Source organism: Photinus pyralis, unplaced genomic scaffold (assembly GCF_008802855.1).
Source record: "Photinus pyralis isolate 1611_PpyrPB1 unplaced genomic scaffold, Ppyr1.3 Ppyr1.4_LG5, whole genome shotgun sequence".
NCBI classification, from domain to species: Eukaryota; Metazoa; Arthropoda; class Insecta; order Coleoptera; family Lampyridae; genus Photinus; species Photinus pyralis.
In genome coordinates, this window is record NW_022170596.1 from 21,980,187 (window position 1) to 21,995,300 (window position 15,114).

At 37.4% G+C, this 15,114-nt stretch overlaps 2 protein-coding genes and 5 long non-coding RNA genes across 8 annotated transcripts; 3 read left to right on the forward strand and 4 right to left on the reverse strand.

The window, feature by feature from the left end:
• Positions 1–287: 287 nt before the first annotated feature.
• Positions 288–1,340, forward strand: LOC116171749 (circadian clock-controlled protein-like). Its single transcript, XM_031488729.1, has 4 exons — positions 288–440; positions 487–718; positions 767–906; positions 953–1,340. The coding sequence occupies exons 1-4, from the start codon at positions 377–379 to the stop codon at positions 1,255–1,257; spliced, it is 741 nt and encodes a 246-aa protein (XP_031344589.1). The 5' UTR covers positions 288–376; the 3' UTR covers positions 1,258–1,340.
• Positions 1,341–2,428: 1,088 nt separating this feature from the next.
• Positions 2,429–3,928, reverse strand: LOC116172160. Its single transcript, XM_031489311.1, has 4 exons — positions 3,851–3,928; positions 3,558–3,798; positions 3,241–3,512; positions 2,429–3,191 (listed from the first exon to the last, which is right to left on the reverse strand). Exons 1-4 carry the CDS (start codon positions 3,906–3,908, stop codon positions 3,013–3,015), a joined length of 750 nt encoding a protein of 249 aa, XP_031345171.1. The 5' UTR covers positions 3,909–3,928; the 3' UTR covers positions 2,429–3,012.
• Positions 3,929–6,128: 2,200 nt separating this feature from the next.
• LOC116172385 lies at positions 6,129–6,705 on the reverse strand. Its single transcript, XR_004145646.1, has 2 exons — positions 6,409–6,705; positions 6,129–6,341 (listed from the first exon to the last, which is right to left on the reverse strand). It is a non-coding gene; the product is annotated as an uncharacterized LOC116172385 (long non-coding RNA).
• Positions 6,706–6,751: 46 nt separating this feature from the next.
• LOC116172387 lies at positions 6,752–7,432 on the forward strand. Its single transcript, XR_004145648.1, has 2 exons — positions 6,752–6,953; positions 7,013–7,432. It is a non-coding gene; the product is annotated as an uncharacterized LOC116172387 (long non-coding RNA).
• A 985-nt stretch (positions 7,433–8,417) lies between these two features.
• Positions 8,418–9,049, reverse strand: LOC116172386. Its single transcript, XR_004145647.1, has 3 exons — positions 8,902–9,049; positions 8,630–8,850; positions 8,418–8,577 (listed from the first exon to the last, which is right to left on the reverse strand). It is a non-coding gene; the product is annotated as an uncharacterized LOC116172386 (long non-coding RNA).
• A 3,603-nt stretch (positions 9,050–12,652) lies between these two features.
• LOC116172446 lies at positions 12,653–13,124 on the reverse strand. Its single transcript, XR_004145662.1, has 2 exons — positions 12,893–13,124; positions 12,653–12,828 (listed from the first exon to the last, which is right to left on the reverse strand). It is a non-coding gene; the product is annotated as an uncharacterized LOC116172446 (long non-coding RNA).
• Positions 13,125–13,182: 58 nt separating this feature from the next.
• On the forward strand, positions 13,183–14,028 carry LOC116172447. 2 transcript variants are annotated; one of them, XR_004145664.1, is made up of 3 exons: positions 13,183–13,264; positions 13,313–13,374; positions 13,428–14,028. It is a non-coding gene; the product is annotated as an uncharacterized LOC116172447 (long non-coding RNA). The 2 variants fall into 2 exon arrangements; XR_004145663.1 differs by lacking the exon at positions 13,183–13,264 and having other exon boundaries at positions 13,277–13,374; positions 13,428–14,026.
• Positions 14,029–15,114: the final 1,086 nt, after the last annotated feature.

The following is a 15,114-nucleotide window of genomic DNA, read 5'->3' on the forward strand; positions in this document are numbered from 1 at the left end:
TAATTTGTTAGGTATGGGCACACAAGGACACAAAGACTTTTGAAAAATGTCAAAAAATGACGGCACAGAGGATGTGTTATAATTGCATAGGGATACACAATAAAAATTAGTGTCGTTTTTTCTCAGTATATTTAAGTGCTGTTAAATAGTACTTAACATTTAGAATCTTGTACGGAAATATTGATTTACGTTGGTTTTTCTAAGTGGGAATTACGTATACAGTTATCGTCAACCTTAGCATCTTCTGTTGCATGGTAATTAAAACCAAATTAAAAACGTAGACAGAAAACTATTGTTTTCCAGTTACTCAATGATGAGCCTCTCATTATAAATATATCTTCAGGATTGCGTAGCTGTTCATTTACAGATTTCAATTATGAAAGTACTAACCAGTGCCGTTTGTGTTCTTTCGTTCATTGTGTCTTCCACTTGTACTATCCGTATGTATTTCGCTAATCCATGCAAGAGCCTAAAGTCAATTTTTAGCCAGTTACATTAAAATATGTCCACCAAACGAAAAATATGCAGAGTGCGTCATTTCCGCAGTCAACAATTTGCGAAAAACATTAACCACTGGTATAGAGGAGTTAAATATTCCACCAATGGAACCGCTTTACTTGGGTCAAGTTAGCTTCCCCAATCGACAGGCCGGTTTGGCGACTAATTTAACCAATCTCAAAGTAACAGGTGCCTCTGGGTTCGAAATTATAAAATTGGTGTAAGTAGTAACATTACAATAACAACCCTGGCTAACTAGAAACGCTAGTCCAACGCTAACGAAGAGAGGTCATACGTTTCGAATTGAAGCACGAGTTCCAAAAATACACGCTGAGGGTGAATATGAAGTGAACACGAAGTTTTTGCAACTCGAACTAAACGGATCAGGGCCCTTCACTGCCGATATCGGTAAGAACTAATTTCAACACTATTTCACTTAATTAATGCATTGTAGAGGACTATCATTTTGAGTGCATGCTCAAAGGAAGAAAGACCGAGCAGGATGGCCGTACTTTTTTACGGTTTGCGAAAATTCAGTGCCACACCGTTATTGGCAAGTCCTCGATCTATTTGCATAATCTGTTTAAAGGAAATTCGGTTCTTGAGAAAGCTACCAATCAAGCAATCTCTGAGAATTCGGATCAACTTTTTAAGGAAGTGTGGCCGGAAATCGGCAACGCGCTTAGTGATAAATTTACGGAAATTGCAAATAAGATTACTGTATCTTTTAATTATGATGAACTGTTTCCGAATATTTAATTCGTCTAGCGTACCTACTTATCCAATGGCGTCTGGCCATCATGCGAAAATGCAAAATATGCGAATAAAAATTCACCCCAAAACCTTTTTTTTTTTAATTTTTATAGCATCTTAGTGGAGGGTTTTAAATTTCTACGTATAGAATTTTCTTTCGTCAAGTCAAGGCAAACAAGATATGAAGAATAGCACACGAGGTTCAAGAGCGGATTTTTTTATGAAAGCTTATCCGTAAACGGAAATAACAAAAATAACAACTTGCAAAATCCAAGTATAGGAGTTTGCTCCATATGTAAAACTAAAAAGAAATGGATCCGCCGTTCTTTCTTGGCCCTTCAAATAACAAATTCACCATCTCCTTTAGGTGGTATTTAACTATCTTAGTAAAGTGAATTCAATTTACCAACAGGGCTTGTCAGATCGGGTTATTCCCTACGAAGGTAAATGTATTCAGTACTTCATGTACTTCGCGAGATTCTTCTCAGATTTCTGACGAATCTTCCTGAATCGTTTTGGAATCTGCTCTGTTCTTTCAAGAATCGTTAGAACCGCGTGAATTTTTACATTTATCACTTATGCTACTATTATTCTCATCTATCGAGTGCCCAAAGAAAAATCTATTAGACATTCTAGACATCTTGGATTGTGATATATAGGTCAGTGGTAGAGCGTTGGGCTACATAGCAGGAGGTCGGGTGTTCGAACCTGGACTGAAGTAAGAATCCATCTGTGGCAGAGAACGGATTTTCCTTAGATGAAAGTTTCGAGCATTCTGCCGGCTACTGCGAATTAGGTTGTTGCCTGTTGAGGGCTCATAACAGAGGGGCAATAAATAAATAAAATAAAGATAAATACTTAGATCCCAATCAATAACGGACTTTCATTCTAAATCGGTGCCCAATTCAGTACCCACGGTGGGACAGTGAGGCACTTGGGTACCTAAGTATGGACAATTTACATAACATGGACTCTCTAAATAGACAATGTAACTAAAGAATTTACCTCAATCCGCAGTTACGTGATTTCCACATTTGGTCGCGAATAAGACAAATAATGCAGAAACAATTCCGATGAACTTAAAGAAAGATGGCTACAAAACTACTTTACGTCATTCTGAAAATTTATTTATTTAATAAAAAAAACGCATAGATAGAGATTAGTCAGGAGAGATTTTTGAAGGCATTCGGATTTGGGCTTCGGGAGCGTTAACCGCACTGTTCATATATCGTTTTTTTGGGGTTTCGACTGAAAAAGAGTAACTACGTCGGTTACCTCAATAAAATTTGTAGCGAGATCGCTATTTTTTGGACATAATAAAACAAAGTCATAGGAATTTCAAGTTCGAACTACAAACTAAAATACAATAAAATTCGGTCCAAACCAAGTTTAGAGTAAATTTTGTGAGGGCACGAGTTTATAATTTAAAAAACACTTACAAGTGAATTAATTAACCGTATTTGTTTTGAAACTGACACCAAAGAGGGGATTATCGTGGATTTAGAAAAAAGAAATAAAGTTATCGTTGAGTGGTGGCGGATCGGACGTTTGGGAGAAAGCTCGACGCTAAAGCATAGAGCGACAAATTTTATTGAGTGAGAACCCATTAACTTAAAAAACAAAAGAGCAACAACATTTTGGAGAAACCAGCCCACTCTGTATTTTCCTTGTTTTGACTTTTTAATTATTTTTTTTGCGGTAAGCTGAAAAGAAGACAGTTATCATACTAGTGGCATTTATAGAAAATGAAGGCGGGCTCAACTAGGCACTGCTTGTCGTGCTATTATTTATGCAACAGGGAAAGATTGTTGAAAATGGAATCTCTTCTAACAACCATCGCATATACTTCGTGACGTAGGTTTCAAAAACTTTTCCAAATACTGGAGATAGAGCCTTCGCAACGGCTTCCTCGCTTTCTGCCAGTACCTCATTCGTGTTACCTATAAAGTTTTTTTAACACTTGATGAAACACTAATGTGCACAGCTCACCCCAAGGACCTTCCCCTGTCACTAAACCGTCAAACTGGACCCACATCTTGTCCACTTGAAAATCAAGTTTAACACTTTCCAACGTAACATCGCCATTGACTCGTTGCCCGGTAATTTCGAAGTTAATTGTTGAAGGTGAAACGATGGACTTGTAGAAACCTTCACCGACGATTGGCAAATTGATAGTGTGACCATTCATAACGTAATTTGAGAAAATATGTAGATTTCCAAACCATAGTTTTCCTTTTAATTTAGGTTTTTTTGGACAAAATCTGCGCTGACATTTTAGTGAACTTCGCCTATTAAGTATTACTTACCGTACGTCCGAAAGACTGTATAAGTCCATACCGTAAATTTTTAAGTCTGTCGCCCTCACTGTGAAATTGGCATCATGAGACTGGTGGTTGACTTGAAAATTTTTCAAAATTAGTGGAAAGAATGAAGGTATTCCATATTCTTCAATTCCCTTTCGTAGCAGCGGTTGCGCCTCCAACGCAGCGTTTTTGATACATTCGCTTAAATTTGGGTCATCTATATAGCACCTTGTAAGAGACTGTGCTGGAAGTGTTTTTGGAAATACTATGAGGGCGTTTGTTAACATTTAACTTACGTGGATCTCGAGAGGCTACGATTGCGACGAAAGCGAGAAACGGAAGCGAGTGAAGCATGCCTTTAGCATAGGAATACATCGATAAACAACAACCAGCTTTATTAATGAAATTTATACTTATAGGAGAAGATCTGAAGGTAATTGAGCTAGTAAAATTTACAAATTCTTTGACAAATTAACGTTTTTCAAGAATATTATTCAAATTTAATTACAAGAATTTGCTCAAGCATGAATAAGTAATGCTAATGCTCCTAATTATTGTTGTGCCTAATGAGTAATGAAAGGATAGCTAAATGCAGCCACCTAAGAATGCAGTTTTGCTGCAATACAAGCAGAAGGCAAAGATATTAGAGACACGTGCTATTTCTTTATATATTCGTTGTTTTTCATTAACTTTCATTGGTATCAGTCTACAGAAGGCAATTAGTGGGTAAGACCTTACAATTTCCATAAGCAATCAATCTCAATGTTTATACTCAAGGCCAAGAAAACGTTTTATAGAAAAGCAGCCTTATATACATTCTACCATTAAATAGAAACATTTTATTTTATGCGATATTTGCTTATCAAGTAAGTAATATGTTTAATTACTTATTTTTATTCTTGCATTAAGAATAAAATTTTGCTTTCCGTTATATTCTTGAACTATGTAAATAAAAGTTTTTTCCGGTTTTTCCTTCTCCGTTCCATCCTCCTACTATGTGTCTTTTTGATTGTTGCTACATAATGCATCACCGATAGATGCGTGGTGAGCGCCTATTCCTAGAAATTTGTTTGGAGGCGCATATTTCGGCGAAGAATATTGGGGGGACTATTCGTCTTTGGGGAGATTTTCTTTGAGGCCAAATTTTAACACCGACTTTCTCCTACAAAGTTGATAGTTCTAGAATTGAGCAGAGGGCAATTATTTCAAGAGCGGGTAGGGAAAAATCTTATTTCCCGAATTCCCTGTGGGCCGAATTTTTTTTTGCTAATAATTTAGTTATCTTTTCGTTCAGTAAATTTACTGACACTATTTTAAATGCTTTTTACACTACACACCCGTGGTTCTTAAATGATACACGTTCGTGAATATGACCAATAGATTTTCTATTAACACAATTTTTAAATGACAATAGAAAAAATACATTGGACTCTTGTTCATTCTCACGAACGCTTAAATTCTAAGGACTGTAGGGGTTCTGGCACCTTATTCTGTAGTGTAAAGAACATGACCATTGGATTCTGGATTCTGGATTACGATAGGAGGGTGAACAGTGTCCACGCGTACTTAGGCCTCAAATTCGGGCCCTTTGTACTACCTCCCTGACTAGGGTCGCCCGACCCCTCAACATCACTCAAGCCATCCCACACGTGAGATGAACCTTAGGACGCTGGAAGGGGAGGCGGCTCTAATCGTAGCCATGTCCGGCCAGGATTCCCCCAACATGGATCGTCTCAGTTGGACTAGAGCGGGACATTCACAGAGTATGTGGTATGCCGTCTCGTCGTCTGTGTAACATCCTCTACAAGATGGTGATTCCACCAAACCCATGCAGTGCATGTGCTTGTTTAGTTTACAGTGCCCACAAAGTATGCCCACGAGTAACCTCAGGTTCTTCCTTGATAGCCCTGTACAAAAACGCGCCAAGCTACGAGATGGTCCTCTGAAGGCTTCTCTCGCATGGCGACAATCTAACATCAAGTTCCACCTAGCTCTGTGCTGGGTTTGGGTGTCTTGAGTTATTAGGTTGTTTACAGTTTTAACTGTAAGTGGAAGAGCCGGCTCTGGACCATAAAACGCCTGTTTTGAGGCCAGTCGGGCTAATTTATCGGCTTTCTCATTACCTTCCGTTCCAGCATGCCCTTTGACACATACGAGCTCAAGGGTGTTGCTGCTTGCTACTTGCTCTAGTACGTGGTGACATTCGGAAACCATCCTAAGCCCCTTCTATATCTATGAATACTCCCAGTGCGGACTCTTTATAGTGCAGCGATCTCTCAATCTGCCCTACAACGCAGTGCAGGGCTGATTCCGTAGATCTTCCTGACCATGCACTTTATTTAACAATTTGATCTTCGGCATTGAGTGCACTTTTTCTCCACAGCAATTTCGAGCTCAAACCTTACAAAGGCAAATTTCGTAACGTTGGGTGGTTGTGTCCACAAGCCAAGATGTTTGTTCTTAATCTTTGTTCAACGGTTCAGTCGAATCCATTGCTTGAAAGAAAATTATTATGCATGGGGGAATATCATTTTGAGCACTTTGCGACGAATAGTACCGCCAAAAAAATTGCCATTAGATTAAAGTTAGTGTTTAATAGTCGATCTACACATGTTTTTTTATTTATTGTATCCAAATCATATTATGTAGTACTTCATGTAGGCATACAGTTACCACAATAACAAACCTGCCCTATGCATCCTCCAATGAGGCAATTATCCGATTTACATAAGTAAGCACAATTTTGGACACAGTCTGTTGCCGTAAAGTAGCGCAAGGATAAAATATCTGGAATAAAAATTTCCTCATAAATCAGAACTGCAACCTACAAAAAACAAATTAGAAAAGTACGCACCTGGAGGATCAATGGCACTACTGCGGCCTGCTTGCAGCAATATAACAAAAATAACAGTAAGTCGGATTACTTGAATTTTTCCCATTTTGCGTCTCTTAGTCTGGCACCCTACCGCAGGTTATACAGCTGAAAGAAGCTCGTTTCCAAAATTTCAAGCACCTATATTTACCGTTAGTAACGATCACATAAATTTAACGAAGCGTAAATTACTGTTTCTGGACCATAAATATCAACTATTCCAACAAAAGCGAAAAACAATTAACCTTCGAAGCTGGTAAAAGCATTTTGATTGCTTGCTCCAATGATTTCAAAGGACGTCACCATATTATGCTTCCAGCAGAATTCAAAGTCTTTTCCAATCATCATTGAACGTTCTTCCAAAAACAGTCAATAGTTTTGTATAAAATGATGGCTCCTCTCGGTTTGGACATCTTAAAACTACAACTGAAATACATCGAGCATTGAGCCCATGGATGTTTGTTCACAGTTTTCTATTCCGTTTCCATTTGGGCCTGTATGAGGTCGATTTCTGCAAATCTCTGAAGGTTGTTTATCGAATCGCCAAAAACTTAATATTTTATCACGAATCTTTCTTCTTCTGTAGGAGAAGAAAAGGGTGACCCCCTTTAGCGATTGAGGTGGCGAGGACTTAAAAAGTTTGCGCACCGATCTAACGGGGCTGTACAGTGACTCTATGAAGACTTTCACCAAATACACCCCATTGGTAGAAATTAACCTGGAAACCAAGGTGGTGAGGTCACCTTTCCATAATATATTGTAATCATCGCAACATGTACCAATTCGGTTAAACCAATCAGTTCAATGATATATTGGAAAAAACATGGCGGACATGAAGCATGTGGCCACACTCTTTATATGCAGTTACTGTGGTGTGAGGATCTAAAGACCCCATCTCGAGGATACTTTGTTCATCCCTACACCTTTTGTGTAAATTATGTAAAATTTTGAAAACTGTTTCTTCTGATATTGAACTTTGTTTGCAATAATGAAACTATAATTCTTCGATCTGTCAACTCCGTCTTTCCAACTTTCTTTATTGTCTACTGTGTTCTTGCCTCAAAAGGCCTACCAGATTTTGTATTATCCTGTATAGATTCTAGAACTCAACCAAATTGTTTTGACCACAATTTTACTTCTTAGTGAAAGGTTTTATAATGCTTCTGTGTCATGTGATTCTTTATATTAATAAAAATAGTATATTAGGCTCCCCAAAAGAGAATGCCGGTCACAGAACACCTGATGCCGGTCTACAATAGTATGGTTTAATATGAAAAATATACGATTATAGACCGGAATCAGATATTTTTAACCGGCATTCTCTCCTGGCGAGAATTATATTAAACCATTGTATTTAAATACAATGATTAAACGTAGAGTTGTGGTGACATACTGCTACGGTTAGGCAACTCACCATACATCTGAAAAACTTCGTCTTCGACCGTTTTGCGAAAATGCCGATGAGCAGGCATATTCGCGCAAAAGTAAACGTCGGTCACTAAATTTTACTTTCAGCATCGTTATTGAATCACGTTTGTTCATTATGCTGTGCAGTTGGTTCTGTCTATATATTGTTTTATTAAGTAGTTATTTATGTATTCACGAGAGTATCGAAAGTCGACGACTAACAATTTGTTCTGTGGAGGAAGTACCTCATACAGTTCCTATTCTTTACTGTATTGTGTTGCTTCCATATCTCGTGCGGACTGCAGCTCTCTTTGCAGTACGAAAAGGAAGTCACCTAATTCACTTTCGTTCGGTTTAGTATGTGGGGTCTGGTTGTAAGATGATCGATGTAACTTACATGGGTATAAGTAGGTGCAAAGAAATATAACCATGCACAGCGCGTGTTGCCTATAACGTGCGATGGGAGCGATGTCTTGAAATTAGCCCTCTACAGTAAAAAAAATAGTATCTCTAACAGAAGCAGAGTGCAATTTGTTTTCTATAAACACAAAGAATTATAAACAAAGAATAAAACTATAGGCGGGTCAACTGTACGGAGATTTTGAATTTCACTTTACTCTATCAACTATTGAACATTGCAAAATAAGGGGTGTAGTTCCCAAAATGACATTCTATTATGAATATCTAGTAGATTATCCCATTTTACAAGCTTGACCAGTAAGGCATAATCACATTTCCAAAATGCTGAAATTAGTTCAGGTATAGATCTGGGGGCATTGCGTGTCAACCTATTTACTCCTCCATGCCTATTCTAAGATCTTGGTTCAATTGTATGTTTACTAAAACTTGTTTAATGCACGAAAGTTATAAATGACAATTAGGCTTTTTTCGTATCCCTGCAACTACCGCAGTAACACACCTGCCCTACGCAGCCTCCCATGAAACAGTGGTCTCCATTGCACACGGTACGACAATTGTGGTTGCACTCAAATGGGGCTAAATAACGATGGGTTATGACTAGAAATAGATATCAATAAGTACACCACAATAAGTTATGCTAGAAGATACCTGATATGGGGACTTTCGCTCCATTTGCAACGGTAACAGTCATAAAAACGGCAAAAAGCATAAAGATTTTGAACTTGTCCATTTTGCAACTTTTCGGATTCAACTCGATCCAATTTTCAAGTTGGTAGTTGTGATATTTAATAATGCTTCGATGCTTTTATGGGCATTTTATAGACTTAATGAGGCACGAATTTATGCCTTTCTCGCAAGAAATTATATAGCTATTGCACAATAATAAAGGACTGTAGTTATTATCACGATTATTAATTTCACAGCCAAATGTATCGATAATTTCCAATAATGTTTAACTTTAAGTGTGTAACTTTCAGATATTACTGCCATATTGTTTTATTATTAGTCGTTAATTAGTCATACCGTTTTGTTGTTACATTATCTCTATCTCCTTCTACAGTTTTAATTATTTTCAATTCGGATTCTCGTTTATCCTTTGCATTCTTGCCATGGTTAGAAATCGTAAAAAAATCAGTATCGTACTCATTAGCCCCTATACATTATATTTTCCAAAATATATACATCATATTGTGATTTAAGGATCGCATTCTAGTTTTTAGAATTTGAAATGAACTTGCAAAGAACCTGAGAAGCTTAAATATAACTTGAGAAACTTGAATGTCGCTTATGAGAAAACTTAAAGTCTGTAGAGAAACGTGACTTTAAGAGAACTAGTGAAGAATTCGGTAAGAACTTGAAATTTAACGAGAAATTAGTGGATAATGGAAGGAGGAAACTCGAGGAAAACCTCGTAAGGAATTGGAAAGTAGTTAAGACTTAAGTAGCCATGAATTTTAAAAAATCTTGTAGTTAACTCATTAGACTTAAACAGCTTAGACTTAAGAGACTTGGGAAAAACGTTATACGAATTTGAGCAGAAGGACTTCATTGAAATTAGAGAGTATATAAATAAAACGGGAATTTAACAAAAATTTGGTGAATCAGCTGAGTAGTGAATGCAAGAGGAACTTGAAGGGCGTTTATAACGAACATCAAGGGAATTGGAGGGGATATTTAGTGTAACTTAAGGAGAATTTGTTGGGGGGACTGTAAAGGAACGTGAGATAAATCTACATGATCTCAGAATCTACTTAAATAGTATATTAAGATACAAGTGTATAATCAAGTCTTTAAAGCACGCGCAACGAGTTTAAGGGCACGACGCAAAGCGGAGTGCCTTTAACGTTGCAAGTGCTTTAAAGACCAATTATAGACGTGTATCTTATAGTATTTTTTATTATACCTGCAGTATAATTTAAAAATAGGAAATTCAATGAAATCATATTGACGTTACACTCGAATACATGTCAATTAAGTGGGCTGGGTGTTCGTAATTTCACGATTGCCATGGAAATGTCACTTGACGTTTGCTTATAAAAATTGTCGTCTTTGTGAATAAAACGATTTCCGTTGAAAAAGATAATACACCGTCCATTAAATCGCTTGTTGTAAAATCTAAACAAACGTTGGTAGGTGTAAAATCTCAATCCAGTAAAGCCTATTATCAAGCATATGAAAAGTTGTTTCCACGGATGAATAGGAAGATACTTACAAATAAAGTCTTAAATGCATCAATAATGCTGGCATATATGAAGGAAATGTCAAAGGTATTTAAATCTTCTATATTTTGGTGCATTCATTCAAAACTTTAAAGCAGTGCTGCGATTAAAAAGTGGAACAGATTTGGAAGCATACCCTAAATTACGCGCGTTTGTGAAAGCTTCAACCAAAGGATAGGTACAAGCCAAAGAAATGTTCTGCATTTACAGAAAGCGACTTAGGAAGATTTTTTATTTCACCCAGATGACATTTTCAAAAGTCATACTTGAAGTATCGTTACTTAGCAACTTTAAAGCACGTGTGTTTTAAAGGCCTTTTTTCGCACGCATTTGAGTGTTTAAAACGGGGATTGTGATTCAGGTATAATAAAATAGTACATTGAAATACAAGTGCAGAAACGGTATTATTGAAAAACGAGTATAAATGTAGGAACACGAGCGCCAGCGAGTGTTCCTATTATACGAGTTTTTCAATGACCGTTTCGGCATGCGTGTTTCATACTATTTTTTCTATTTCGATGTGGAAACAATACCGAAACCTTACTTGATTGGTCCAGTTTGCGTGCGTTTCTAGACAGAAATAATGCCGAAAGAAATAGAAACGCATTATTTTTTTTATTTTGTTGGATTGGTACCCCTCGCTTTTTTGCTGTCAACGGTATCCGTCAAATCAAAACTAAACATAACCTGTAAAGTGTAAATAACGTACGAGGAACTTGACCGATTGTATTAATTCCGATTAATTTTGAATATATACTCCAAAGGGTAGAACTTTTTTTATTTTTACTTAGCGTAGTAAAATATGCCAGCAGTACATTCTTGCTTACTTTTTGAACTCCCCTTCTCGGCCAGCCAGTTTTCAAAAATTTTGTACTCCTCGTACTTTACTTTCGATTTTACAGGCAGTAAATTTAACGTCGCTTCATTGGCAATCTCTTGGATCTCTGGTGGGGTACAAGAGACGTGTTTGTCATCCGTATTTATCATAACTGCCGCAAAATGGAATTATGACCAAATAATTAAAAGTTTGAAGTTTGAAAATACAGAAATCAGGTTAGCCAACGTGAAAATAAATGAATTGTGTCTATTACCAACATACACTGAATGATAGTTTAAAATTACCTAACAACGCCTAAGGGCAATATTTATAATTTGTATAATTTATTATTTAAAATAAAAGTCGAAATAGAAAAAATAGTATAAAGCACACGTGTCATTTGACGAAGATTGTCGCACTCGGCTTTTGCCGCATTCGCCGCTACGCGGCTTATGCGGCAAACTACCTCGTGCGACAATCTTCGTCAAATGTCACTTGTACTTTAATATACTATTGCCGCACTAGTGTTTCAAAGACCTGTTTTCACAATCAATTTACCTACAAAAACAATCGTGTTTCTACACTTTCGTAGAAAAAAGAATTTTATATATAATAATAGTAACTTGGAAAAAAAGTTTTAATCGCGTTTATTATAAAACAGACTGAAGCTTGAAGATGAATATGGGAAAAAATTGAAAAAATCTTGGAAAAAAATTAGGAGAGTGTTCACCAAGGAACTAAGGCTGCATTTCTAATCTTTCGGTCAATCCAGAAGCTCGAAGCTATTAAACTTGAAAAACATTTGAAAAACCCCGAAATTTTTCATTTTTGTCTTTTATTTCTTCGTTTATACAGGGTGTATACGGTCTTCTCTGTATCCTTTTAATGATATTTGTTTTATTTTTTACATTAAACGATTCTGTGTACAAATCTAGCAATCTACTACGTAATCAGCATTGTCCACAAATTATTTTTTACTAAGGTGTTTTGGGGTTTGTCGATACCTTTTGAGTTGTACTGCCGCCCCTTAAAAGGATACAGCCTGCATAAAGGAGGAAAAGCGTTCCAAGGGCAACGAAGAAATTTCAGCACGATAGGAAGGATTACCTACGTATTAAAGGGATCTTTGTGATCACGGAAAACGAATTATTTCGCTAGTTAATCGTTACTGAGTAGTGGTTGCCAATTCAACACATAAAAACCCCACAAAACCAATTTATTGCTTATACTTTCGAATAAATTGCATGGAATTCATTAGTCTTCAACATTCCATTATGTGTATGAATCGCTACCAAATCTTTCAGATTAGACTGGGAAAAGAGAGATATTAATTACCAAAATGTATAAGGGAAGAAACAATAGGATCAATTTACATCTTTATTTCACTGAGAGTGCATATAATACCATATGCTTATTTGCAGCTACCGCAGTAACACACTTGCCCTATGCATCCTCCAATGGGACAACGATCTCCTTTGCACAAGTGATGGCAGTTTTCGTCACAATCGGCTGTAGTAAAATAGCGCATAGATATAACTCCTGCAGAAAAAGAACCACAATAAATGTCATGAACTCCATTACAATTAACTATACGCAAACGCACCTGTCTTATTTTGTCCATTTTCTTCTTCTGCGCTAGCTAGTGCGAGAATGATAAAGAAGGCAAGCAAGATGTAACCTGCGATTTTGGACATTTTTTTTGGTTGTTTACAAGCAGCGACACGCACTGAAGTGAAGTGCTTTTACACAACTTTTGCAATTAATGTAACCACCTTTTATTGGTCGTTATTAGCTGCAATTCTATTGTTTTTATCATGAAAATCAATTTTTTTTAACGATTAATTGCTTTTAGTTCAGATAAGGTTAACTGCTGCTCATTTGTCATAGTAATAATCCAATTTTACGGCGATTCATAGCATGCTTTTAAATTGCGCGTTTCGTGTAATTGAATATGTTTTAATTGTGTCGAACATAGGTACCTACCCAGCGAACCAAGACCAATATTTATATGGATACATTTCAGATGCATTCTACCTTAGGTACTTAATGCTACAAAGGCCAGAGAGTAAAGATGTCAAATTATGGGTAAAACAGGTAAAAATCAGTTCATTATTATTATTATTACCTCCTTATTTTAGTGGTACCATGACTGCTGTATCTCAGGACGTACCATCAAGTTCAACTTTGGCTAGAAAATGTCATGGAACCACAAAAATGGAGCTGGAAAAATACTAGCTACGGACTATCTCCTGTCACTGTCTTTAAACCTTCCGCTACACCAAAATTCTGAAGTTAATCTCCTGGGTGTAAAAAAAAATGCTGTCGTGGCGCGTGTAGATGCAAGAAAAGTGGGTTGAAATGTTCAATAATGTGCCTCGAGTGCAACAATTCACGCGACAATAGCCCTAAAGATATCGTCGAAGATTTGGATGAAGAAGATCGACAAGCAGAGGATGAGATTATTTTGGGGAAATCACGTAAATTTGATGGTCCAACGTTTCCTAAGTCTGAAAACACGGAAAAATTGTCAGATTAGTCGCTCCTAAACTTCCTTTTTGTCTTCCTTCAACAATGGATCATCAATATACTTTCAAAACGGGAAACCAATTAAACCTTTTTCGCGCATGAACCTAGCTGTGGGCCCTCAGCTGCAGTTAAACGGGAAAGAGTAGATAATTTAAACTTTTTTTTAAAATAATTTAATTTAATTTAGTAGTAAAAGTATATTTGTTAAATATGTAGGTATGTTCTTAATTCTGAACTTGTCTGAAAATAGGTGGAGAAAAGTTGGAGGTTCAGGGTTGATTTCCCGATGTTAAAAAAAAATTATCAAAGTCCTCGTGTGAAATCGAAGGGACTTCAGCGCATTTTTGTGTGGCAGGTCAGTATTCTATTAGCCACTTTCGACTCAACCATCAATAACAGATCTTGCCGAAGGCTACTACATTCGCTAACCGTTTCCCACGCGTGCACCCGCAATTCGCTTTTAAAGTTAAAATCGTGTCGGGGGCTACCACATTCCCTTTGACGGTAGCCATTTCCGACGTCCCGTTCACTCGCAATTCGCTTCTATTGGCGATACGAGAAAGAGAGACAGCGATTCGAGATTTACGAAACGTTAAACCGCGTGAGTTCGCAACGGAAGGTAAAAGGCGCCCGAAGTTGACTACTTCTCGAAGACGCGCGCGCGCGCCTCGCAAAAGGTCGTTAATTTCGCCCCTATACAAAAAACAAAATTCCGCCACGCAGGAGTTGTGCGCGTTTACAACATCTTTCCGACGACACCAATTTGAAAAGAATCGGACCAAAACTGTAGTAGAAGATAGGAAAAAACCGAAAAACCTTCACGTTAGTATACTACGCTCGAGGATGACGCCCAGATGTCGCCAACCCCACATCATGTAGCCATGTCCCTAAGGTTGACAAATTTCACGGCCTTGTAGATACACGTACGCCCGTTGCCTTTCTACAAGAGTTCCTCTACGCGCCCACATTTGCAGCCAGCCAGCCGGCCAGCCGGCCAGCCAGCCAAAGTGAGATTAAAAGCTACTTTTTACAAATAAATTTGCAAAAATGCGCTAATAAGAGAGATTAAAGAAGGGGGGGGGGGGGGGGGTTAAAACGAAAGATAAAGTGGGTGAAGGGAGAGCGAACACGAACGCCGTGGGTTGTTAAGCGAAGTGCGCCTGAGTCGCCAATGAGCATACTTTAACGCTCGCCAGCGCCCCCTACGTGCGTAGTACGTAAAAATCTTTTAGGACGTTTTAGGTTGCATAGTATATCTACATTTCAAATGTGTAGGTATTTTATTTGTGAAACCACAAA